General features: G+C 47.3%; 1 protein-coding gene and 1 long non-coding RNA gene across 8 annotated transcripts in view; one reads left to right on the top strand and one right to left on the bottom strand.

Annotated features, from left to right (window-relative positions):
* The window catches only part of LOC149874710 (uncharacterized), a 140393-nt gene that overhangs the window by 9872 nt on the left and 103392 nt on the right, over positions 1 to 27129 (top strand). The gene's annotated exons all lie outside the window — the stretch shown is intronic.
* Positions 16293 to 27129, bottom strand: part of LOC149874711 (sulfotransferase 1C1-like) — a 73414-nt gene continuing 62577 nt past the window's right edge. For all 6 annotated transcript variants that reach the window (XM_090021252.1, XM_090021203.1, XM_090021222.1 and 3 more), the window contains exons 3-9: positions 25683 to 25854; positions 23846 to 23983; positions 22497 to 22594; positions 20670 to 20796; positions 18027 to 18121; positions 17625 to 17805; positions 16293 to 17444 (exon numbers count right to left, since the gene is read on the bottom strand). In XM_090021252.1, coding sequence (XP_089877378.1) covers positions 17332 to 17444; positions 17625 to 17805; positions 18027 to 18121; positions 20670 to 20796; positions 22497 to 22594; positions 23846 to 23983; positions 25683 to 25848 — 918 coding nt within the window. In that variant the 5' untranslated portion in view covers positions 25849 to 25854 and the 3' untranslated portion in view covers positions 16293 to 17331. The remainder of the gene's footprint in view (positions 17445 to 17624; positions 17806 to 18026; positions 18122 to 20669; positions 20797 to 22496; positions 22595 to 23845; positions 23984 to 25682; positions 25855 to 27129) is intronic.

The raw sequence follows: 27129 nt of genomic DNA, 5'->3' as shown, positions 1-27129 counted from the left end.
GAGTGGCTTGGCCAAGGGACATGAGGAGGGCGGGTGGCTCCCACACCTGCATGCACCCCAAGAATGCACTGGGGGTATGTGCCCCCAGATTTGCATATGGGGCAAGGGTGGGCTGCCACTGCAGGAGGGCAGATCAAGGCCCCAGCGGTGGGGGAGGGAGTAGGGCTGGGCCTGGGGCAGGGGCTGCCCAGCTGGGGTGGGATACGGGAATGAAATATGTGGGGGTGGGGCAACTCCTACTGCTACACACGCCCCCAGGAGGGCATGTGCCCCGAGACCTGCATGCAGGACACAGATGGGCTGTGGCCAGTGCCAGGCTGTTCTCAGCAGGGGCTGGGCCAGGCTGCGGTGGTGCTGGGAGGGGGCTATAGGAGGGGCTTCAGCTGCTCCAGAATTTATTGTAGCTCCCTCAATCCTCCCTCCCAATGCAGTCAGGCCCAATGCCCCTGCTGGGAATAGCCTGGTGCTGCCCCGGCCCCAGCCTGCACTGGCCTGCAGCCTGCCCTGCCCTGTGTGCACATCTGGGGGCACACTCCTCCCGTGCCCTCCCAGGGTGCGTGCAGCAGCAGGAGCGACCCACCCTGTGTCCCAGCGCCTACCCCTGCTCCAGCCTCAGCCCCACCCCCACTCCCGCCCTCACCAGGGTGGCCTATGGGAGCAGGGCTACAGGGAGGGGGCTACAACTACTCCAGGATTCACTGTAGCTCCCCCAATCCTCCCTCCCAGCACTGGCACCACCTGCTCCAAGCACAGCTCAGCCCAGCCCCCCCACTGGGAAGAGCCTAGTGCAGCCCCCAGTGGCAGCCCACCCTGCCCCAACCCTCATGCAGATCTGGGGACACCCCCCCCATGCCCTCCCAGGGTATGCATAGCAGCAGGAGCCACTCCCAACCCCCCATGCAGCTCAGTCCCATATCCTGCCCTGGCTGGGCAGCCCCTGTCCCTGCCCCTGCACCCTGCCCCTGCCCCACTCCCTCCCCCATGCTGCTTCCCCCACAACAGACTTACCAGCCAGACCCAGCTGCTCTCCACATGGCCAGGGTGCACTGCATATCCCGTACGACCCTTTTAAGTACCCCTAGGGGTACACATACCCCCAGTTGACAACCACTGCTCTAAGAATTTGTCCAATCCCTTTCTGAATCTGGCTAATGTCCATAGCTGTTTCTTAGTCTGGCCCCAATGTTAAAAATGGGTCCAGTCTCTTAAGATTCTGTAAACCAGAGGTGGCCAACCTTTTCGGCAGGCATGTTACAAGTTAAGCCCTGTGCTCTCCCCAAGTGCTACTCTAACCCCCCTCCCCTGCCTAATCTCCTGTTCTGCAGACCCTCAATTTTCAGTTAAAACAGTACACACAACTGTCTTCTGCCCCTTTGGGCTACACTCTCGCAGGGGTGCTCGATATTTCAGAAGCAGAACTTGCAAGATTGGGTTTATCTTAAAAATGCATTTAGTTTATGTTACTGTGGAAAGAAATCTAATTACGTAAAGTTACGTTCTATTAGAGGATTTATGTAATGTTTCTCCACAGTAATTTTCATATACTTATAGGGAGAAAAAAGTATATAATTTTTTTTAACGCAAGATTTTTCTTGTAAAATAATTTAAAGATTTGATCAAGTTATGCAATGCTTTAAAAAGAAGCTTACAATAAAGCATGTAACTGGATGAATTTTTATCTTAAAATAGCTTCTAGAGACTCACAAAATAGTTCAGATACTTCTCACATACAAAAAAAACTTATTTCTGAAATGGTTTCTACTGTCTTCATGACATAATTCTTGGGGAAGTTGATTGAAGTGTTTTCCAGTCTGTGACACTAGTGAAAATCCTTTGAAATCTATGGACGCTACATGTCGCCTATAACTTGGAGCATCTCTGAAGAAGGGGAAGATGGCCCAAAATGGCTTTTTTTGTTCTTTTTAAATTTTGGAGCAGCCAAGACAGTTGAGGCCCAAGCACAAAGAAGCCAGCAGCCCTGGAGGCTTTTGTTGCATCTCTGGGGCTGTGCATGATGCAAGCAGACAAAAGGGGAATGTTTGTGGCTGCCTCTGGCCTCTTCTTGCAGGTCACAGGGCTGTCAGGCAAGAGTTGGATTTTTTTTAGTGTTTTTTTTTTTTTTGTGTGGGGTGCTGTTGGGCAAACACCTGCATATGAGTATGGTCCTGGTATAGCCACACTGAGGCTCATATTTAGGCCCATACTTCAATCGGAGCACTCAGAGCATGGGCGACTGGTGCCTTCTGGGTCTGGGAGGAGGACACCATGAGGTGATCACCAGCCAGGAGGGGCCCCATCAGCCAATCACTGACCGGGACAGGGGGTCAACCCTGGAAGTGCTGGCTGCAAAACCGGAAGTGCCGCTGGTGCTTCTCCATTGGGGCACATTCCAGCGTTCCCCACTTCCCATCTGGTGAGGGCCAGTTTCAGTGGGGGCATGTGTCCTCCTTCCCCCACCTATGCATTGCCACTGGGGCAAGGGGTTGGGAAAGTGTTCCCTTCCCCACATCATTTCCCAGGCCCCTGCCCTGGTTGGCAGATCAGGGTAGGGGGCTAGGAAGAAGCTGCTGGGGAGGGGACAATGCCCTTATCCCCTGCTGCCTGGGTTGATGGAGCAATTTGCTCCCGGTCAGCTGTCTACATGAGCAGTACTGTGCAGTAGCTAATGTGCAGTTAATCTACTACCTAGTTTATTGCACAGTAAAGCATCTTATGTAGACATGTCCTGTACCTGCAAAATATCTGCCCCCTCTTCTACTTCTCTAGCTGCTAACCATGGTTTTGATATAACACACTTATCACATAAACGCAGTTAAATACATACCTATATCCCAGTCCCATCCAGGGTCAGCTTCTGTATATGAAGATTGGAGCAAAATAAATATCTGCCTTCTAATCTGATCACTGTTTGTTAACAGCTCATTAATATTGTCTTGAAGAATATGATTGCTCTGATATGTGGGGAGAGAATAGGGGCTGTGCCAGGTAATTCCTCCATGTCAGGCAGGCAGGGAAGAGGCACTTTGCACTCTCTTAACCTGGAATGAGGGAGGAAGCAAGCAGCTATTATTCCTGTGTGTCATGCTTTATGCAAGACTGAAGATAAAAACTCAAATTAATCCTGGCCATTAAGTAATGTGCAAATTCTGGCAACTGTCAGTAAGAACGTATACATCATACATACTGATATATTGTATGACTGGATAGCTATTATCTATATGCATGGGGAATATACATTTTTACTTTGGCCATAAATCACACCTTGAATAAAAGGAATCAATAGCATCAAATAATACATAAATATATGTTACAGTATTTTAGAGTTTGGAATTCTTTTGGCTGAAACAAAAACATGTAAGATAAGGATCACAGGAATTTTAAAATTGATTTTATAATAGCAAAAAGGAAGAAGGTGAGGAAAAGATTATTACATTTATCATGTTGAAATGCATGGTATTTCGTGTTGTGTGAAACAGAGCCATGATTCATATCTGCAATTGTTTTATATAATTCACTTAGATGAATTATGAATCACACATCTGCATCCCACCAGGAGCTAATCAGATAATATATGTGGGATTCAGCTGATTTGGGACACAGTAGATGAGAGAAACAACATAGTTTATATCTATAAATTAGGATATAATTTATATCCTTATATTCTGTAATTTTATTACCTCTATATTAGAAAATTCATTCACCTTGTGAAAGAGCATCCTTCATGGAGAACAAGATATTGCAGACATTTGTTCAGTGTGTTACAACAATAGAAAATGGGCCAAACTTCATTTCCATCAAAAGTCGATGGCAAAATTCCCACTGGGCATGTCTGCATGTGCAAGTGTTCCTCGAGGAAACTCACCCTGGGCAGGCATCTACATATGCGTGCATTCAGGAGCAGGTTTGCTGCTCCTAGTAGCAGTCTGCTTTCACCCCATCTGGCATAGGTGATGTGTAGGGGCAGCATGGTAGGGCACGTGCCCCACCTGAAATTGGCCCTTGCCGGCTGGGGAGTGGAGAGCATAAGCTGGTGCCCCCTCTGAGAAGTGCCGATGGCACTTTTGGTTTCCTGCTGGCACTTTCAGGGTTGATTGGCTGCTGGGGGACCCCCCCAGTCAGTGATTGGCCGCTGGTGCTCCCCCAGAGCCAGGAGGCACCAGATGTCCATGCCCTCTGACCCTGTACCAGCCCCCTGCAGCAGCCAGGGGAAGCTGGAGGTACTGGCCACACCTGCCTGTGGCTGGCAACCAGCTTTTAAAAACCAGCTTTGCATGCTGCTCCTTGGCCACATGCTTCCCTAGCCTGGAGCAGTGTATTGAGTGAGGTGCAAACACACTGTGGTTCTTTTGTCAGAGCCTCTTTCCACCATGCCATGGCTGCTCCATCCCCAGACACCAGAAACAACATCCAGCACCCCAGGCTCCTGCTGGCCTGCCACAGTGGCCACTGCCTGGTCCAAGTCAGTCTCAGCTCTGGCGGTCTGCCCATGTGTTGTGACCACCTGTCCAGGCTCACCGCACCATTCTAGGCCCCCTGCCACAGTGTATATGCAGGGCCCTGACAGAGGCTGGAGATGAGCCTGATGGTGCATCCAATTACCAATGGTGTCTCTCCCCTGCATGCTGCTGAAGGTCCTACAGAGCCGGGAGAAAGAGCTTGTTTGTGAGAGTTTGCAACATTTCTGAGATAAGATGCTCAACACCAGGGGGTTATGCGCTACTCAGACTCAGATCAGGGGTTGTGCATGAATGGGTTCCCAGGGTCCATGGTAAGTCAGCCAGGCAGGCACAGGTGGTGGCTGGCCAAAACCCTCACCCCCACTCACTCTGCAGGGGCAGGTTGCAGGTGCTGGCCATGGGCAGCCTGTCTCCCCCACCCTGTTCCCAGGCCTAGACAGGCCTGACTCCTGGCAGCATCTGCTGCTGCGACTCCAGACCCACTCCCACCCTTTTTTCTGCAGGCCAACATGTCTTCTGTGCTGCCACCAAGCCCAAGGTGCCTGGGTTCATGGGGTGAGGGGTTTCCAGCCGACTGAGATGTGCAACTGCTGGCCCCTTGCCCTTCCCCCCAGGATGCCTCTCCAGGGAGCCAACCCCACCTCATGCCAGCTCTGTGTCCTGAGTGTGCCCTTGAGTGTTCTGAGTGTATCACAAGGAGCTGTTTGTAAGGCCCGAGGAGTGCCTGACCCATTACCCCCTGCTGATGATGATTGCCATGGTGCCCCAGGTACACCTGCAAACCTGGCGCAGAACCCTGAGCTTTGATGGTGTGGAGCGCAAGCCCACCTTGTTCCAGAAGCTTTGCCACTGTCTGGAGGGCTATCTGTGGCTGCGCTACACATCCCTGCCCCCACAACTGAGGACAACATCGCCACCAGCATTGACACATTCCTCTCCATGTGAGAGGCCTGTGTCCAACTAGTGGTGGGGGCACAGGCTGCTCAATAAAGTTTTGCACTCCCTTCCACCTCCCTGCATGCTGTGGGCAGGGGAACCCAGGGCCCGGGGAGTGCAGCCGGACAGGTTGAGAAGCAGGGGCAGGAGCAAGGGTGGGGAGGGCTCTCCCTTCAGTGCAGGCAGAGCTTACAAGGTGGGTGTGGCAGGTGGGCCCAGTGGCCCAAGTCGCTTCCCGCTGGTGGTGAGGACCTGCAGCTCCTGGGGGCCTGAGGAGCCCTCCCCCAATGATGTGTTACCTTGGGTGCCCGGCTGTGGCGGAGGCTTAGGCAGGTAGCCTGTGCTTGAGTAGATGGCACAGCTCAGCCCAGGGTCCCAGGGTGCAAGGATGTAATTCAGCTTCTGCATCAAGGGCTTGTACTTGCAGGCAGCCCCTGACCAGCAGTTGTGGTTGATGACAGTGATCCACTGTGCCTGAAAGGCCTTTACCTTTATGCAGCACTGTCACGCTGACTGGTTATGGCTGCAGTCCTGCATGTGGCCTGACAGGCCCTTATAAATGTGCATGTTGGAGTGCTTGCTCTGTGAAAACTGGCTGAAGACCTTGGCCTCACCCCACAGTGCAACGAAGTCTTCAGTCTCCTCCTGGGACCAGTTGGAGCCCCAGGAGGCAGTGTGCAGTGTCAGGGAGGATGCCAGTGTGGCTCCCTTGATGGCTCACTGGGCCTCTGCGTGACATTCCTGGTGTTGGCAGGCCTGGGCAGGTGCATGCAGCATCCAGTGCAGGGGCATGACACAGGACAGACAGGTGCATAGCGATGGTATGCCAGGCATCAGTAGTGGGGTCCAACCAGGGCCCTGGGGCTAAGCAGCAGGTGGCCCCTGGTGGGGAAGGCCCCTGGTGCAAATTTGCTCCTGGTCAGTATCTACATGTGTGTTACTGCGCAGTAACTAACTGGGAAGTAAATTTGCTGCTTGTATTTGCAGGTAGCAAATTAACTTTTGATTAGACCAAAGTACTACTCAGTAAGCACCTGCACGTGTAGGCAGCAATGCTTACTGTACAGTAATTGGCTCATGTCCACTGACTCCAACAGGATTAGGATTTGGTATTACATGTACTACAGGGCCTTCAGCTATTTCACCCTGAAACAGGGTTGCCAACCCAAGGCCATTTTTTTTTACTGACAAACTGCAGACTTTTACTGACAATGAAACTTGGTTATTGACATATTTTTACTCACATATGTTTTACATAATATAAATGTAACCCTCCTGCCAGGCCCTGGATGGGCCTGGGTTGGGTTCAAATTTAGGGGTATGACACCAACTCTGGTAAAAAAGCTTGGTTGTTAGTAAAAAGTTTGCTGATTATTGGTAAAAAAAAAAAAAAAAAGGGTTTTGGATTGACAACCCTGTTTGAGGGTGAAATACTTGCAGACTGCAGCAGTGAATTTATACCATATTTCCTCCACCCCAGGGGAGGGGAACCCAACCCTTGATATCCCCACACCCTGATGTCCCTGACCATACCTCACGCCATGCTATTTGCCCCCTCTCCTGCCAACCCCTCCAGTTTTATTCCTGTTGGTCCTGATCCCCCTGTCCTGGTACAAAACTTCTCCCACTACCTTTCCCCGCCTCCTAGACCCTCAGCTCTGTCCAGCCACACTGCTTCTCTCCCTTTACCTTTAAGGTGAACCACTGCTGGAGGCAGAGGACAGCCCAAGGGATGCAGTGGCAGCATATGGCTGGGGAGGAGGAAGCGGGCTATGGGTGAGCTAAAAAGCCCTAGCAAGAGCTGCCTGCAGTATGCTGTGCTCATACACCAGGGGCATGTATACACATACTTTTTTGACCTGCAATGCACCAGAGATCTGTAGCTTCGGAGCAGACTAAATTAATCAGAAACTAATAATCTGCTTTCTACACACCCCTGCCCACAGAACTTTGCCCCCCTCAGGACCATGGCTCTGCCCCAAGATCCTGTCCCATGATCCCAGCCTTGCCTGCCTGTCCTGCTTCTGAACATAGTTCCCACCCCATCTGGAATGCCGGTGACAGCTAGATCTATGCCACCCTCTACTGGCTCTGCCCCAACCAGAATGTCCACTTCTTCAGGAAACTGTACTATTATGACAACAAAAATGGGATTGACAACAATTTAGAATTAGGTAGACTATCAAATTCCCAATCTGTGGTATGGGTACCACCAGTGGTACACAGACAACCTGTCAGTGGTATGTATTAACAGGTTTATTATAATTACTTTATATGAAAAAAGGTGCTGGTGGTACTTAAGGTTGTATCATTTTAAATTGGTGGTGCACAATCTGTCAGTTTGGGAATTATATCATTTTTAGTAGGGCTGTCAAACGATTTAAAAAATGATAGCGATTAGTTGCGCAATTAAAAAATTAGTCACAATTAATTGTGATTTTAATTACACAGCTGAAAACTCAAAATTATGCAAAATTGTGCAGGTACTTTGTATGGTTGGGGGTTGGTGTGGGATGTGTGGGGGGAATTTGTGAAGGTGTGGGGAGCTCTGTGTGTGTGTGTGTGTGTGTGTGTGTGTGTGTGTGATTTGAAGTTCAAGGAGGGGGGTCCCTGAACACCCTGGCAGGATGCAGGGTACTGTGGGTCAGGAGTGAGGGGCAGCACCAGGGCTGGGGAGGTTGTGGTTTAGGGGTAGATGCACACAGACACACACACAGATGCTCACAGACACGGACACAGAACCCAGCAGATAAGTCTGCAGTGGGAAGGGGCATGAGGGAGGTAAAGTGCAGGGTGGGGGCAGATTGAGACCCCCCCCAGTGAGGGAGGGAGTGGGGCAGAGGTAGGGATGAATGGGACCCAGGGCTCCAGCAGGTCATGGGATGGAGCTGCAGTCAGCTTGTCCAGGTGTGTGTGTGTGTGGAGTGCAGCTCCCCACTGCTGCATACATCCCTCGGGGAGGCATGAGGGGCATGTGCTCCCCAGATTTATGTGTGGGGTGGAAGCAGGCTGCCTCCACTCTGTGTAGAGGCACAAGTCCTCCATGACTTCCTTGGGGGTGCATACAATGGCGGGGAGCAGTGTCTCACCCTGTGCCCCTAGATGAACGGCCTGTGGCTCCATCCCACAACTGCCTTGGCCCCGGGTCCTATTCACCCCAGCCCCTGTCCCACTCCCTCCCCCACTATGGGGGCCTTGATCTGTCCCCCCGCCCTTACTCTTCCTCAGGCCCCTTCCTTCCACAGACTTACCTGCAGGATGCTGCTCTACACACCACCAGGCTCTGTTCCTGGCTGTGTGCATGCTGCAGTTGCTTGTGTATGTGTGTCTGTGTGTTTATGTCTGTGCGTGTACCACCTCCCTGCCGCAGCTGTCCAGAATCTGTGCCTGGGCTGCCCTGTGGCTTCTCTGCATTGCCACGGCTGCCCCACTGGGTGGCCCGGAGGCAGCGGTGATCACAGCGGAGTAGAACCTGGGCGCAGGCTCGAAAGCCATGTGTGTGATTAATGCGTTAAAAAAATTATCGCAAGAACCACTTAACGCATTAATCACGCATGTTAACTGCAATTGACAGCCCTATTTTTTACAACCTCCCCCCAAAAGCTAGTGCATTGGTCCTAGTTGTAAAGGAGAGATGGTTTCATTGTGTTACCAGTGCAGCCTGGATAATATTAAGTCCTCAGTAGAAGTTTCACTTGTTTGGGCTTATTGGATGACTGAAGAAAAGGTGGATTAAGGAGCCAATGGACAAACATCCAGGGCTAGTACTGTGCTCTGCCTGAGGACCCCTTGGGATAGGACAAAGTGCATTGACCAATCGAGATAATTGAACAGGATAATTACTCATTATTCTACTTAATGGAGGAAAGGCTGTGAAACTCAAGTTGGACAAATTCAATCTTGAAATGAGATGCAAGATACCAACAAGGATAATTATCGACTAGACAGTGAAAAATGGAGGTGAATAGACTGCATGTTGCTGGTATTGCCCCCAGGATTCCTTTTACCAGAGACCCCCAAAGACTGACATAGCCCCTTGTCCGATTTGGCATCAAGTGAACTTTTAATAGTAACCTCTAGGCTTATTACAAGTTTTCTCCTTATAATACAACCTGGCACATGGTTTCATAAACATTACAGCAGTGACATTTCGTGGTACCAGCCTCAGATCCCCTGCTGAGTGTGTTGGATGTTAGTTTTTGGATTCCTTGCTACTCAAAGCAAGAAGTCCAAGATTGCTCCTGTCTCCTCAGGGTGGCAACACAAACACACAATGTCTGTTTGTCCACTACTTTTGTAACTTTCTCATCTCAAACTGTCCAATCTCTAAGTTTCTTACCTCATCTTTTTCGATAAGGTCCTCCAACCCTATTCCATTTTCAGTTTCCTTTCCTTTTAGGGAAATTACTGTACCACTGGTTAGCCCACCATACCAATCGCAGACTCACTTTTCCCAGTGCCTTATATGGCACTCTGTACAATTTAATTGCTTAGTTCCGGGAAGGCCTAAGGTTAGAGCCTAAGCATAACTCGGTCTGCCTGCTACATCTGGGAGCCTATGGCATTTTTGAGACAAGATCTCTCTAAAAGTCAGACCATAATCCAGCCTCTGGGAAAAATCCTATATCATGTATAAACAAAAATACTCCCTTCTGGCCTTAGAAGAGATGTTGGAGAGCCATAAGAAAGGAATATTAGTCCAGAAGAAAACTGGCTAGCATATTTATTTTAGAAAGTATCACAGGGCATTCGCTGATTTTCTTGTTGTGTTGCTTGTACTAAAAGAATCTAGAAAAAATATTCATCCCAGAGTTTATTTGCCTCTTCTTAATTTTTGGTTTAGGAAAGTTGTGTAAGAAAACACATGGACAGTATAATGTTGGATGTGGTCCATAACATGAGATCCCTCCTGAGCATGTGCACACTGATAAGAGGTGGGAAGGTTCTAGAATAACTGGACTGTCCATCTTGATGATGTCAGTGACCCACTTACATCTGGGGAGCATGTGCAATAGGTTGTGTGGTCCAGTTGAGTGCTGTGTTCTACACCTGAGTGCCGAGAGCACAACAGTAGGGTGTTGTGTGCACATGAGTATGATTGGTGAGAAGAATAACTGACACCTGGTGTGATTTTTGGTGAGTATTTATGGAATCCTGAGGCATGATTTGGCGCACAAATGGAATATGGTTGCTTGACAGTACTTGAAGTTTGAACAGTGTGCGAGCTTACTTGGTTGGTGATCATACCTGTGTGTCTGAGGCATATGAGCTGTGACTGTAGCAGTGAGAGAGAGAGGAGTGATCTATCCGATTGGATTATAATTAGATACTTCCCTGTAAAAACATTATTGGATTGGGACCTTGATCATGCATTGGACTGCTAATTATCACCCCTCCCTCCCTCTCAGTCTGAGACCCTCTAAGGGAAAAGACTGAGGGCCTGACTGTCACTCCAGTTCAGTGAGTCTGTGAAGGCCCCTCGACAGTTTTTTATGGTGCATGGCAGTTAACCAGTGTATATAGTTAATGCTTGATATTATGTATGTTTCCTATTGTTAGTCTTGTATTTGTATGACTGTGAGTTTATAACATACTTCTGAACTTTATTTGGAGCCTCTGTGTATTTATAAGGCACATGACGGTGGGCTGTACCTCTATGTATATCCCTGACCCCCAAATCCACCTCTAACAAAGATAACACATGAAAGACCCTGGCTCTCTGAGGAGGTCTAACTCTCTGCCCCTTAGATTTCTCGTAGGTGGTTAGTGTCCAGAACATGCAGTGGTGTCCGCCTTTCAATTACAGAAAGCTGTCATGTCCTGGTAGACTAGTTCCCCACACACATATCTTTTTTAACAGGATCTGAGGTCTTCATACCTTTGTTTGTATGTGTTCGCCCACTTTCTCTCCTTTATGCTTTCACACACATGCACACACCGATACTCATGTGCTTTACATCCCTCTGTTCAGAACTGCCAGAGACAGCTTGTCTTATGAAATCAGGAGAGAACAGAGAACAAATCACTCCAGAATTCCCTTCTGACCACTGCTCCACTGTACAACATGAGTACTGCTTTGCAGTTATATACATTTTGTATCCATTGTTCATTGTATTCATTTATATTTCAGTAAGCATCTTAAATTATGCTTCACAACTGCTTGGAGAGGCTTGTATGTCCTGTGATCCCCATTTCACAAAATAGGAACATTGAGACTCAGGATGGTTAATATTGTCAAACTTGGGTGACTAAATTTTGGCATCTAAATTTATGTTTAGATCCCTAGAGAAGCATTCTGATTTCCCATGGTGCTGAAACACCCCTCCATGGCCACTGACTTGAACAAATATGGATGTATGTGCATAACTTTTAAGAGGGCCTGGTATGACAATGTTAATCATATGTTCAAGGCCTGGGAGGCCAGAGCTTGGATAAGAAAGCTTCCTGACTCCAATCCCATTACTAGTTTGTCTCCCATGTGGGTCATAAGATGATATATCTTCTTCTTCTCTGATGTCTGACTGTGTCTGACTTCTTCTTCTGTGTTGTGTTTACTGTTGTGTGTTTAACTAAAATAATCTCTTCTTTTTCTTCTTCTATGACTGTCTGAGTTCTGTTATGTTTAATAATCTGAATCTCTGACTTCTTCTGTGTTGTCTTTAGTCTGTATGTAACTGTAACTAACAATATATAACTATAAGTTTATCAGGGGTGACCACCAGGATCTGGGGGAACGTTTGTACACCAGAGCTCCCCAAGGGATGACGAGGTTGAATGGTCACAAACTCCTGCAAGACCGTTTCAGGCTGGACATAAGGAAGAATTTCTTTACTGTCCGAGCCCCCAAGGTCTGGAACAGTCTGCCGGCGGAGGTGGTTCAAGCACCTACATTGAACACCCTCAAGAGTAAATTGGATACTTGCTGGGATCCTATGACCCCAGCTGACTTCCTGCCCTTTGGGCAGGGGGCTGGACTCGATGATCTCCCGAGGTCCCTTCCAGCCCTAATGTCTATGAAATCTATGAAATAACTATATATACTCTCTTCCTCTTCTTCTTCTCCTATGACTGTCTCACTTCTTCTGTGTTGTAACACTATTTGACTTCTTTTCCTATGATGTATGTCTGTGAGTGTGTGTAATGTATGTGCTTCTCTACACAGTGATGGATCATATTGCCAAGAAAAACACAGCTTTCTTTTTAAAAAAGTGTTGGGAAAAAAACACCACAAGAACAAATATAAATTCATCACCAAGAAGGACTATGTTACAGTCACCCGAGGCTGTAGGGGGGCAGTCAGGAAGGCCAAGGCAGAGATGGAGATAGGACTAGCTTCCCGGATTAAGGACAATAAGAAGTCCTTCTTCAAATACATAGGGGGTAAAAAGAGGGTCCCGGGTAATGTGGGGCCCCTGCAGGACACGATGGGCAACTTAGTCGTCATGCCAGATGACAAAGCTAACATATTTAACAATTTCTTTGCCTCTGTCTTCCTAAGTAGGGACCAGTTCAGCCACCTCCCTGCTGGGCCCCCCTCGGGCCCCGGGAGAGACACGCCTGGGCCAGGGGTTAGGGAGGAGTTAGTTAGGGCACTTCTGGAGAGGCTGGACGTGTTCAAGTCCGCTGGTCCGGAAGATCTTCACCCTAGGGTTCTACAGGAACTGGCCGAGGTCATTGCGGGACCCCTGGCGCGGCTCTATGAGCACTCGTGGTGCTCTGGTGAGGTGCCGGAGGACTGGAAGAGGGCCAATGTGGTCCCTATCTTCAAAAAGGGAAAAAAAGAGGACCCGGGAAATTACAGGCCAGTTAGTCTTACCTCAATCCCGGGTAAGCTCTTTGAAAAAATTATCCTGGCACACATCCAGGAGGGCCTTGCGGGGGAATGCATGCTCAGGGGCAACCAACATGGGTTCATCAGTGGCAGGTCTTGTCAGACCAACCTGGTGGCCTTTTACGATCAGGTCACCAAATCATTAGACGCAGGGGTTGCTGTGGATGTAGTCTTTCTGGACTTCCGGAAGGCTTTCGACACTGTTTCTCACCCTGTCCTCATCAAAAAGCTGGGAGACTGTGGTGTCGATGCCCACACAGTCAAATGGGTCGCCAACTGGTTGGAGGGCCGCACCCAGAGGGTGGTAGTGGATGGGTTCTTCTCGACCTGGAAGGACGTGGGCAGTGGGGATCCGCAGGGCTCGGTCCTCGGGCCCACACTGTTCAACATCTTCATCAGTGACTTGGATGAGGGGGTAGAAAGCACCCTGTTCAAGTTTGCTGATGACACTAAGATGTGGGGGGATGTGGGTGCACTAGAAGGGTGCAATAGGCTACAAGCTGACCTTGACAGGTTGCAACGGTGGGCGGATGAGAATAGGATGGGGTTTAACACTGATAAGTGCAAGGTGTTGCACATGGGGAGGAAGAACCGGCACCACACTTACAGGTTGGGGAACTCCCCTCTTGCCAGCACGGAGACGGAAAAGGATCTTGGAGTCGTCATTGACTCCACGATGAACATGGGCCGGCAGTGTGGGGAGGCAGTCAAGAAGGCCAACCGTACCCTGTCATGCATCCACAGATGCATCTCGAGCAGGTCCAGGGAGGTGATCCTACCCCTCTATGCAGCACTGGTCGGGCCGCAGCTGGAGTACTGCGTCCAGTTCTGGGCGCCACACTTCAAGAGGGACGTGGACGATATGGAAAGAGTTCAGAGGAGGGCCACTCGTATGATCAGGGGTCAGCAGGGCAGGCCTTATGAGGAGAGGCTACGGAACCTGAACCTGTTTAGCCTCCACAAGAGAAGGTTAAGGGGGACCCTGTGGCCTGCTACAAACTGGTCAGGGGGGATCAGCAGGTATTGGGGGAGTCCCTGTTCCCCCGTGCGCTCCCAGGAGTGACCAGGAATAACGGTCACAAGCTGGCGGAGGGTAAGTTTAGATTAGATATTAGGAGGCGCTACTTCACAGTCAGGGCGGCTAGGGCCTGGAACCGGCTTCCAGGGGAAGTGGTGCAGGCTCCTAGCCTGGGGATTTTTAAAAGGAAGTTAGATGAGCACCTTGCTGGGGTCATCTGACCCCGGTGCTCTTTCCTGCCAAGGCAGGGGGTCGGACTAGATGATCTACCTAGGTCCCTTCCGACTCTAGCTACTATGAAACTATGAAACTATGAAATTGAAAGAAATGGATTGGATAGGGGTAAGTAGAGGGATTCTAGTTAGTAAGCTATATCCAGTCCTTTCCAAGAACAGAAAGTAGCAAGAGACTGACTAGGGAGTAAGCCAAGTCAGTTCAGTACCTTTCAGATGCTGTTGCTCGGGAAGAAACAGCTCACAAAAGGCACAGAAAGCCTGCAGACAGAAGCTTATATTCTGTTTCTACGTCTCTCCCCCAGAACACTGTGATTGGAAGGGGACTCGGGGAAAGATCACAGTCACAGGGCAGCTACAGCTGTGAGTCTTCCCCCCCCCGCTCCCCCTCTCTCTTCTCAGTTTCTGTTCCCCTGAAAGACTGCCTTCCGAATCTCCAAATCTTGTCCCAATCTTTTCTGAATTGATTCGGAGATTTTTTCCCTTTTCCTGATTTGATTCAGATTCGGTGATTCGGCCTTGAATTGTGCCAAATCTTCTCTGAACTGAATCATGAACCGAAGCTTCGCACATCCCTAGTGACCAGGTCTTATGCAGTCACACACTTTAGGAATAAGGAATAAGAAGCTCTTCAAATTGTTGTATGGCCTGTATCAGGGTTCCCCAGAATTATAAACCTTGCACTTGGAAGAATAAAGTGGAGGATACAGAATTGCTTCTCATCCAACAGTAACTTACTGGGAGAGGGGGGATAAAGTAAACAGAGCCATGGCTCAGCTTCTAATACATACCAGCCCTCAGACCAGGGGTGGGCAAAATACATCCCAAGGGGCAGATCCAGCCCACCAACTGACTAGATCAAGCCCATGGATGGGCTCCTGCCAATTGATTGGATTTGGCCCACAGTACTCTGCATGGAGCCAAGCCCCAGATGCTCCTACCTGGGGCAGCCCGTACTGTGCTCCCACCCAATGATCCCATCTGTAGCCAGCATGCACAGCTTCCTGCTGGGGCTGCTCACAATGCAGCTGCAGCTATCTGGGTACTGCTCGTCTCCCCTGTCCCCAGCAGCTCCTCCTTCTCCTGCCTCTGCCCATGTTGCACCGCTCTGGGCTGGGAGAAGCTGCAGCCAGATGTCTCCTGCTCCAGTGCATGGGGCTCCGGCTCCAGTTCCAGCTCCCAGCCACCTTCTGTCCACTTAGCCAGGCTGTTCATGGCTGCAACTTCACCCCCATCCAGAGAAGTGCAGTGGGGGCAGGAGGAGGAGGAGGTGCTGGAGCGGGAGCTGAGTAGTTCCTGGGTAGCTGCAGCCACACTGGGAGCAGCCATGCTGGGAAGCTGTGCACACTGGCCAGGGCTAGGGCTGGCAGGTGCAGGTGGGAGCATGACACAGGCTGCCATGGGTAGGAGTGGGCAGGGCTTGGCCCCATGTGAAGCACTTTGGGGACAGTTGCAGGCTGGATGGGGTGGGGGTACAGACAGTACCAGGGGCGAGCTGGCCAGGAGTAGGGGGGGAACTCCCAGGACCTAGGGCATGGGCAGCTCCCCCCACACATATGCACCCCCTACACACACACACACCAGAGTCCCCCATGCCAACACATACACTATACCCCCCATACCTGTCACACACACACAGCCCAACCTCCCCCCACAGATATCTCTCCAGCCCCTCCACACACACTACACACCCACAATATACAAAAATACTTTAGTTTGAGCTATTATACAATTGCCTCTATATACACTACTCAAAAAACATAAATCAGGACAAAAATTATTTTTTGAAATCAAATTAAGATACGTTATAGTAGATGTTTGATTTTTAGTATAAGATTTGTTTTTATTTATAATTTGTTAAAATGATATCTTCTAAAGGATTTTGTGTCTGCACCCCGTGACAGCTCACCAAAACTTGTTAAGTGGCCTTCCAGCTGAAATAATTGCCCACCCCTGCCTCAGACCTTTCTGGACATGTAAGAACAACTACTGTGTTTCGGGGACAGCAACGGGGGTCAGGACAGGTGTGGCAGCTGTCATACTTATGCCACCTCTAAGCGGGCATCCAGGGCTGCCTCTTCTCTACAACTGAGGAGCTCTAGGAGACATTGTGTTTCCCCATGCATTGCTGAGGTAGCATGGCTCTGCATCTGCAGCATTGGTCTGTTGCAGAATGTCACAATTTAGCACTTAAATCATGTTTAGTTGATAATACTGAGTGGGCGCTCAGTACCTCTGAAGAGGTCAATTTTAGTTAGATTGTTCAGCAAAGGTTCAGGTGCCTAACCTTAGGAAGCCAAATGTAAAAATTCAGACCTTACGCTTGCTGTACATTTTCAGATTCATCTCTGTTTTGCTATCTAAAAATCGGGCCGACACTATCCACTTACCACACTGTGTATGTGGGCAAGGATAGTGAAGTTTGTTTAAGGTTTACACAGCACACTGACTGCATGTGATGACAACAGCTTTTTGCATTTCTATAGTGCCTTCTGTCTCATCTCATGGCCTCTGCCCCCTGGCTCCTTATAAGTATTTTTATGAACACTAAAGGTTATCTCTGGAATTACCCAGAGTGGGGAGATGATCTATCAGGGAGATCATATCAACCCCCTCTTTGTATTGGGGGTAAAATCAGAAGGGACTTCTGCTAATTCTTGAAAGGATTTTGCTACATGATTCTACCTCAAATTAGATATTTGCCTGAAAGTTCACACAGAGTAAGAGGATGCCCACCCCTGTGAAATCACTGAGGTGGCAAATATGGGAATATTAATTTCAGGTGCACAGGTATTTTGTGAGCTTCATATAAGGAAAATTGCTAGTAGATTTGAGACTAATCCTTATGGCCCCTTCTCAGAGCTCTGAGCGGAAATTCAGAGAGGTTCCAGCCATCTTCTTCTTATAATCTTGGTCAAATTTCTCATTCTGTGCCACAGTGAAATGGTTTTTCCAATCCCCAATGGTCCCTATAGCACAGCAAAGCCAGAAAAAAATTAATTCACAATTAAGAAGAATTCTTCCCTTCAGCCCAGGCCCTGGAAACTATTGCTAGTAGCTCAGAAGACATGAACTATTCAAGTGAAGGGTTAATGCAAAAGTAAACCTAGAGACTAGAAAGTAGAATACTAAATAATATGGAGTAAAACCTTTTCTCATGAATGGGGAGATTGAATGATTCATTATTCCCTCAAATTCTTTGGTGTAGTTTGCCATGGGATTGTTCTTCATGTTCTCAAATGCCGTGTGTTTGACAATCTTATCCAGGACTTCCTTTTTGAGGTCCTTCTCTAGGAAATGCACAACCTTTTGAATTTCATGCTTTGGATTCTGTTGAGAGAGTGAGGTAGAATAAGAAACAGAATCAGGAAGAGAAAATAAAATCAGCTATAAGGAAAAGCTGGGAGGAAGTTTAAAATGCGTATTTGTAACTCTCACTAGGATAGGGAAGATCAGATCTGGCCTTAACAGAAAGTGGCTGGGAGAAGCTAAGGCCTTTGGGATCTTGGCTGACAATAATGGAGCAGTACAAACATGAAACAGCCACTCACCTCCTTCATGTCTTCGTAGAACAGGTAGAGAATATGGTGTTTATCTTTTGCCTCCCACCATCCTTTTACATGGTCATACCAGGAACCCCAAAGCACTGAAAGAGAAGGAAGTAAGTTATCAGCTAGAAGGTCCTGATCAATCTAGATATCTCATGCACATATATTTCTCATATAACCAGTGCATTTGAGCACTTTTCACTTTCCACCATATTTCTCTTTGCTATACCCATGTGATGAAAGGGTATTTCGTAGGATGGGAACAGAATCATAGAGAGACTAAGGCCTCATCTACACATTACACTTAAGATGTGATTAACCAGGTAATTATGTTGCAACTCAGCCACACATTCAGTCAATTAATGGTGTGATAAAAAAGCAATAAGCCACAAAAATATGCAATAACTTTGTGACTTGTTCTTATCACACCATTTATTGATTGTGTGGCCAGCTGGTTCCCTGTGGCTGGGAATCCCACAACTGAGGGGCTCCCAGCTATAAGGGTGCATCACCCACTGCCAGCTGTGGGGCTTGCAGCAGTAAGAGCTGGTACAGGGGGGGCCAGGGATCGTGTGATTTGCAATAGGATGTGATTGGATCTGATGCTGGATCCCACAATCACACCTCCTGCCATGCACATGTGGCATGGCAAGAGGTGGGACTGTGTGGATCATGCATCAGATCCTACCATGTCTTTATCTGAACATCTAGAGGGGGCCCTAAGACCTACATCCACAAAGGGACAAAGGCATGGGAATGCTGAACATGGCTACACTGAGCTTTTAGATGTCCAATGGAATTCACAGACCTCAGTTAAGAACCTATGTTCCATACAGAGCCTGGGGAGAGAAATGGAATTAAAAACAGCCAGCCTGTTGAGCAGGGGAATACGTAAGCAGTAGTAAATAATGCAGAGTGGGGTGTGTTTGAAATGTCATCTTTCCCAGGACTTTAAGCTGCAGAGAGGTGTCGGTGCGAGACTGGGACTCATAGTTTGAAACTTCCTACTGTACTTAGGGATATAAATTTTGAAAATGGGCTTGCTCTTTCCTTCTAACAATGTGGGAACAGATGCTGGAGCTCCCTACCTTTTATGTAATAGCTTACTCAACAGAAAAGCAAAGCAAGAAAGAAGGAAGCAGTGCTGTAAACTTGGATTCCAACTTGGACAACACATGGATCTGTGAAATTGTAACAAGCTGTTACCCTCAGATGGCACTTGTCAGCCACAAGCAGGTTCATCAGGCACCTGACTAGACGTCTTATGCATACAACATGATTCAGAGGTTTGATGGCTGCATGTAGTAACTCAACAGAACACTGTCCCAAGAAGTGATGATTTTGGGTTCAATACCTTCCTTGGCTTAAGAATGTTCAAACCCACATTTCCAGCCTCCCATGAGAGTGTCTTCACCAGGGCCGCATTTAGGCTTGAATATGAGCACTCTCTACTGTCTTGTTGAAATTCTGCTACTCCACAAAAGGAAAGGCAAGATTCATAGGGCCAAAGAGAGAGTAACTAGGAGATAGCCTAACTCTGTCATACAATCATGAGGGTCTAACCGTGCTGTCCTAAGTTTTGACCCTGCTGCAGGGGTTGTTTATATATTTTGTACTAAAGAGTCATTTGATAAAATGCATAAGCCATGTTGGGAGCAAAGACTGAAACCCATGACTTCCCTTTCCTGTAGAATGCTGGGACTATAGTCATGGTTCTTTTTGCTTAAGTTTTCTTTGACTCTATGAATCTTGCATTCCTTTCTGCACAGTTTCAACAAAAAAGGTGGAGCATGCCTTCATACTAGCCTTGCCCAGCCTCTACCTTGGTGGCTAGGGAAATTCCATGGGAAGTGGAAGATGTGGTTTTCCTTAGGCTGAGTCCATGTCTCCCACTTCTTGGGAGAAATACATAATATATTATTTTATTATATTGTATTATATAAATGTGGGCTCCTCCAACTATGTTTTAAAACAAAAGTGACTGTGGCTGCTGTGCTTTGCGCTGAACTCAGTATTATCAGTGCTCTCATGTACTTTCTGGATCAGGTCCCTCAGGGAGTTAGCTGTGGGATTAAATAGTTCATGAATCCCAAAAGCCTTCAGCAGTCAAATAATCAGGTCCCCTAACATGGTGAAAGTACTGTAGCAGAACTTCAGCAACCTAAGGGACTCTACTGGCAATAATGTAAGGACTTGAAACTCCAGTGGTTCTGGCAAAGGGTTTGTGTGGGTTGCACTTTTGAATTTAGGCCCCCCAGTTGTACCTAAGAAGTACCTGAATGCTTCTCTCAGTTTGATCCTAAATTACTTGGTCCAGGGCTGCATAGGAAGCCTGCACGGGGGCTTGACCCTAGGCCTTCAAAATCCCAGACTGGCACCATATCCACCAGAACATTCTTCTTTGCACAGAGGAATGCAGAGCCATCTTCTTTAATAACAGCTTCCTTATTCATGACAGAAATGTGCAGAAAAGATGTATTTTTTGATTATTGAAATGGAGGCAAGGAGGTTAGTGAGATGGAGGCAAGTTGCTACTGAATGTTTGGGGCAGGGATCTGAGTCCGCACACTGTATGAGGACTTAAAATAAGTTAACAGCACACATTTTAAGACAGGAACAGAATGCTAAATAACATGTTCTTTTTACCTTTGCCATCCATAAATTTCTCTACAAACTCCTCCCATGTTCCTGGTTCAGGCATCATTTTATTCATTCTGTGGAAATGGTAATAAGACACCAGGTTGTCTTTGGCATTCCTTGCCACATAGATTACCTGGAATTAGGGTGGACACAAGAGAGACAGCAAGAGAAATACAATTATATTATGCATCAATTGCAGAGGTTCTGAGTATGCTTACATGTTTTCTCTTAGAGCCTGGTCACTGAAGCCATCCAAAGTTTTTGTTCAGAAGCTGCCATTTCTTAAAGTTTTGGCTTCTGTTTTTTCCCCCCCACTTTTCTCTGTAACCTAAGACAGTGACCACAGCTAAAGGTAAGAACTTTGATAGTGATGTGCTCATGCTCTTGTTAATCTATAGAAACCTTTCAGGGATGTAGCTGTAGAATCTTGCTCTTCTGTTCGGCATTAAAGTGGCCCCATGATGTGGGGTTGAGAAGGAATGTCTTTCCCCCAGGTCATATTGGCAAGGCCTCTAAGGTTTTTGCTATCCTCTGGGAGTGTCTACATAAGACCCTTACTGCGCAGTTACTGCTCAGTAAGCATCACTGTCTACATGTGAAGATCCTTACTAAGCAGTAATTTGCTCTACTTGGCAGTTAATTTACTACCTGCAAGTGCAAATACAGGTAGCAAATTAACTGCCCATGTAGACAGCTAACTGGGAGCAAATTTGCTTCTGGTCAGCCAAATAGCAGGGGATAAGAGATTGGTCTCTTCCCCTGGGAGCTGCCTGCTGCTGTGGTGGGCTTCACACTGGATCCTGGGCTGGGCCAATCTCCTTGCCCCAGCAACAGGGAGCAATCATGGAGCTAGGGCCAGGAGTTGGCTGCATGGGAATGTTCCTGACCCAGCCAGGAGCTGGCTGGGAGTTGCCCCAGACCAGGACAGTCCCTGGTCAGCCCCAGGTTGTGTGAGGAAGTCTCCACCTGCAGCCCAGAGCTGGCTGGGAACTGCCTGAAATGGGACAGTTACCAGCCATCTCCAGGCTGCATGTGGAGACTTCCCCATGCAGCCCATGGCTGACTAGGAACTGTCCCAGTCTGGGGCAGGTCTCAGCCTCACAACTCTTTTCTAGCCCTGTGCTCCAACCAGGTGATCGAGGCATGGGGCTTGGAAAGAGCTTTGTGGGAGGGTCAGGTTCCAGCCCTCTGCCATGATCTGCCAGTGGGGCAGCTAGCAGAGACAGCCAGGAGACACCTGTTGCCTGGCCCTGTGCTCCCTGCCGGTCCCTGGGCTAGCACCCAGGAGGAGCATGGAGCTTCCTCTGGCTGCTTTAGGGGGTCAGAGCAGGGTGGGAGCAAATCTGCTCCCAAATACCTGCTCATGCAGATGCCTGCCCAAAGTGGGTTTATTCCACAGTAAATTATTGTGGAGTAAACCCATCCAGCAGCATTTGCATATGTAGACATGCCCTCTTTTGCATGAGGCAGAGATTAACATATGCTCAGATCAGATACTCCTTGCTGCTTCTCTGCCTTTACAGTGTAAGGGCATTGGTGGTCTTGTTTTCCCTGCATTTAATCTGTGGCATGCTGGAGGATGGCTTTTGAGGTGCTTTATGATTGTAGTATGCCAGAGGGGCTGGAATGGATGACTTTTAGGACTTTTTTTGGTCAAATCATTGGCTACAAATGAAGGGAATTGGACCCCTTCCTATGTTCCTATTACAAAGAAAAGAGGAAGAGGGAACTCTAGATTCTGAAAGAAGTCTAAGAAAACCAGCCTCAATCCTATTTTATTTCAGTTCCTTATTTTAGAGAATTCAGATTTGAGCTTTGGCTTTCTTACGTTACCTTACAGTTTTGATCCCAGAATGATGGAGGCACCAGTTGTGCAGGGAGATGAGTTTTCAGTGTTCGTGGAGAAGGCATCACTTCTGCTAATTCTAGTCCTGTGAAACATTTTGCAGTAATTCACAAGTGAGCATGTAGCTAAGTTCCACTACTTTGTTACTATCATATGTAGGATTTTCTGATTTTTTGAGTAAACACCAGTAGGCATCAACTTGTACCTGTGCAATTCTATCTCCTTGCTAAACTCAATGTTGAAAACACATTGTAAAAAATACTGTAATATATAAAACACTGTATAATAAAAGCTTGTATTTGCTCTTAGTGTCCTTGCTACTATCTTTACCTGTATTTTCATGGAGAAAGGATGAACAGTGATTCATATCTTTTTCCAGCATGGGTAACTGGTGCCTCCTGACTCAGAGGGGGCACCAGCAGCCGATCGACAACCTTGCTAAAGAAGTCTGGGCTGAGGACTCTTGTGCAGTGGGAGGCCTCACTGGAGGAAAGGGGCTTTGATTGGCCTGATAGGAAATGGTCCATGGATAATGCATGTGCTCAGCCAGCCTGCTGTCCATCCAATAGGTTCAGCTGGTTGGCAGGGTTCTTCAGGGACCTACATTGTACCTCCTGACTGAGAAGCTCCCTTCAGCTTACTACCCATTCTTTTACATAATTAGGTTTATCTATTTCAGCTGTTCTTTACTAGGTCTACAACTGTAATTAACTTACCACCTGTCATTCACTTGCAATTGCTTAAAACTAGTGTGTGCATGTGTGTGTACACACACATTTGGTAAACATTATAGAGCGTTTCCACGTTTAAAGTATTTGGACTATGCAAATGTTACCTAATGCATTATAGTTATATTTCTGTTTTGAACTTGAGTGTTTCCCAGAATACACCTCCAAGACTGTGTATGTTGTTGCAACTCTTTGGTCAGTACTGACTGAATACATAGCTCCTAAGCCAATGAGGGCTGAGTATGACTGATCTAAAGGTTAAACTCAAGATAAAACATGTAAAACCAACCAGATCAGCACCCAACTTTCAGGGATACGCAGAGCCCAACTCTCATACCCGAGTTATCATAATGAACTTTGTAGAGATCTTTCTGTATAGCAAGACAAATAGAACAGAAATTTCCTTTAAAATGGTGTAATCAGTAATTAATGTGTCTTTCATGGATCCCTTTATCAGTTATTTGGTAAACAAAATTTTGATATAACACCATGTATAAAATCTAAAACTGTTTGTAGCTAAACTCCACTACTTTGTTACTATCATATGTAGGATTTTCTGAACTTTTGAGCAAACACCAGTAGGCATGGCCCTAACTTACCCAACTTACCAGAGGGAATAGGGCCGAAATATTCAGGCAGTGACCACTCAATGAAAGGATGTCGCTTATAAGTGGTGTCACGTTTGCACTTCTCAAGGTCTCCATCTTGCTGAATCATATCCACAATTTCCTGTATCCATGTTGTACCTGAAAGTATTAGAGCTTTATACTTGTCCCCAGTGCAGAATACATTTTTTTTCTAACATTGAAATGGAGTGCTTATTAAAGTACTGGAAAGATGGATACTACTTTAGAGCAGGAAAGGAGATTACAAGCTCAGTACAGCCAGATGAGGATGGATTTAAGTTTTAGAACGTAAATCAGGATGTGATGCCATGGTGAGAAGAGAAGACTTGGTGCCCACCGAGAAAAAGCCCCAGGGATACCATTCAGAATAGTGTTTCTTCCTATTAAATGAAAAAAAAATGCATTCAATTGGCCATGATTAATGGTATTATGTTATAGACAGTGAAGCAAAAAAGTTAGAAGTTCCATCTTCTAGGAAATATTTTGACATTTGTTTTCATCCTCAACTGGGGAAAAAGTTGAAATACCCAAATGCTCATGGAATGAAGAGTTCTGAAAACTTCCAGTTTGGAAATGTCAGAAAGTTTCAATATCTTTCATTGGAATAGCCTTGTTTGGAGGGTTGCTTGATATTAAATTGACTGCCCAACCTGCTAAAATACAGGAATGGGGGAATGAAAAACTGATGCCCACATTCCCTCTGTGAGCCATGCTTTTGACTTAACTACATCTCCTAAGATGTACTATGAGACTTCAACTAGAGGAGAGACTTTAATGCATTATGGAGAGGTGTAATGTGGCCATGGAGCCCAGTTCATACTGGAGAATGGGGCAATCAGTAGGGCTGTGTGAAGTTTTGGTTCCTGATTTGATTCGGTGGAGGTTCGGCCAGATTGAGCGGCTGAATCTCCGAATCCAAATCAAATTGGAGGACCCTTTAAATCGCTCCGAATCAATTTGGAACCCTCCAAATCGATTCAGAGAGATTTAGAAAGATTTGACGATTTGGACATAGACACAGCTTTAAATGTTTTTTCTGCATACCTCAAGGTAGCAGGCAGATCATGAATGCTGCGATGCTGGGGCACATGGAGCGTTCCACAGAAGCATGGGGGGCTCCCCAGCATGCTTGGCAGCAGACCTGGAAGTGGATCAGAAGAACTTCCAGTCCACTTCTGGGTCCACCACAGAGTGTGGGGGAGGGCCCTGCCTCCTGGGTCTCATGGGGCACCCGGGGTCCCCCTGTGGCCAATCGCTGAGCCAGGGGAGTTGTGGAGGGCCTCCCGCATGCTTCTCAGAGGACTTCCAGGTTCACCACCTGGAGGGCCCGCCCCTCTCCCCCCACTCCTGTGGGATGCTTGATCTGCCCCAGCATTGCAGCATTCACGAGCGATGCTGGTACCTCAAGGTATGTTGAAAAAAAATTTAAAGCTGTATCTGTGTCCAAATAGGTGATTCTCTGAGTCAGCATCAAATCTTCAGATTCGGATTCAGCTGAATCGATGTGAAAGTTCTTGGTATATTATTGAACACACACAAACATAACCTGAATCAAAATAACTGTTACAGAAATTATATTGGACATTGACCATTCAGATTTTGGTAGTAGTTAGTTATTATTTTGTTTATTTCCACCAAGGAAGCCAAAGCCACTAAACTCTATCTTCAGATGGAGCTTTAAAATGTAATCTGATGAAAGGTCCATTTTGGAAATATGTGACTCTCAATCACAAACCTTAATAGAAGCAAGGGAAAACATGCATCAGTTCAAACAATAAGCTGTACCTCAAACCATTTATACTACTCCCTCTACACACACCTGCTTTTGCATATGTTGCAATGAGCAGATCATCAGGTCTAGCTCTGAAGTTCCAAATTTTATTCCAGTTGGCACATATTGTTTCTGTAAAGAAAACTCCCTCCACTTCATCTAGTTCACATCGTGTAAGCTCCAGGTTCAGCGCTTTCATCTGATCCAGGTCCATAGTATACTGCAGAAGAAATGGGTAGATTACTGGTTACTTTACAGAACTGCTGTTGTAGTCTCAGCAAGATTCTTCTTTAGTGTATTCATTGTGACCTAAAATTCAGAAGCATAATGAGGGCAGAGTGACTGGGGCAACAGCCTCAGGTGCCAATTTGTGGGGAAGGGAGGCAAAAAAATAGCTTCTGTTGCAGCCCCACACACTGCAGCAGCCCAAAGTCGCTGCTGTCTCTGTGAATCGCAGCTTCCCCAGCTGCCTGACTGACTGGTACACCTCTGTCAGAAATGTCCAACATGTTTATTTGCTTTCCAAAAGTTATGTGTAAAGACATGTCTAAATCCATATTTAGTAAACTGCTGTACCTGCAGTCTCTGCTGGAGCTCCAGCAAGGGAGCAGAGGAGAGGGGCCTGCCCTGCTGTGGAGCAGAGAGCCTCACACAGCTCAGAAAGCATGCTGGGATGCTGGGGGAGTTTGGCTTATCTTAAACCAGCAAGGAGTTGGGACAAACATTGCATAAACCGGTTTGAGTCAAATCAGTAAAGTCTGATATTACATTCAACCAGGTTTATCTCAAACTGGTTTCAGCCATTTTCAAACTGGTTTATGTATACTGAACCTCTGTTCTGTTACAGGTTTAAACCAGTTTCTGATCACTTAAATTGGTTTATGTGTAATGTCTGTCCTCAGCCATTAGGCCTCAGGAAACTATTTCAGTTCGCTGTAAGTTAGTACTGGTAAATATAAGTACTATCCTATGGCGGAATTCTCTAGTGCACAACAACGTACATGTAGACACTGATGGGGCTGGCTGGGGCATGAAGGTGCTTCAGTGCAGGGGCTCCCTGACAGCTAGCCCTGCACTGGAGCACCCTTGTATCCCAGCCAGCCCCTCTGCAGCACACTGAGCCTTCTCGGAGCATTCCCAGGCTGGCAGGCTGAACTGCTGGGCTTCCTGCCACCTGGAGCTGCTCCAACCTGGCTCAACATGATGTGGTCCTGGGTGCCCGTGCAAACAATGCATCCAGGATGAGTAAACTCTGGAACAGTATGTGCTTGAGTTTATTGTTCTGTGTTAATAGCACATATAGATGTACCCATTGAATGCATGCCAGCTCCTGCTTGCTTTGGTGACAGTTGTGGGTTGTCATGCTGTTTACTAACGTACCAAAGGAAAAATTAAACGCCTACTTTTAGGTACTTAAATTTGCACTTTTTTGCTCATTTATATTACTGACCATACTTGAGTCAGGCACAGACAAGTTGCAAACATCCCATGCTTT

This window comes from Crocodylus siamensis, chromosome 1 (assembly GCF_052110815.1).
Source record: "Crocodylus siamensis isolate JL-2025a chromosome 1, ASM5211081v1, whole genome shotgun sequence".
NCBI classification, from domain to species: Eukaryota; Metazoa; Chordata; order Crocodylia; family Crocodylidae; genus Crocodylus; species Crocodylus siamensis.
This window is presented reverse-complemented; position numbering and strand designations above follow the sequence as displayed.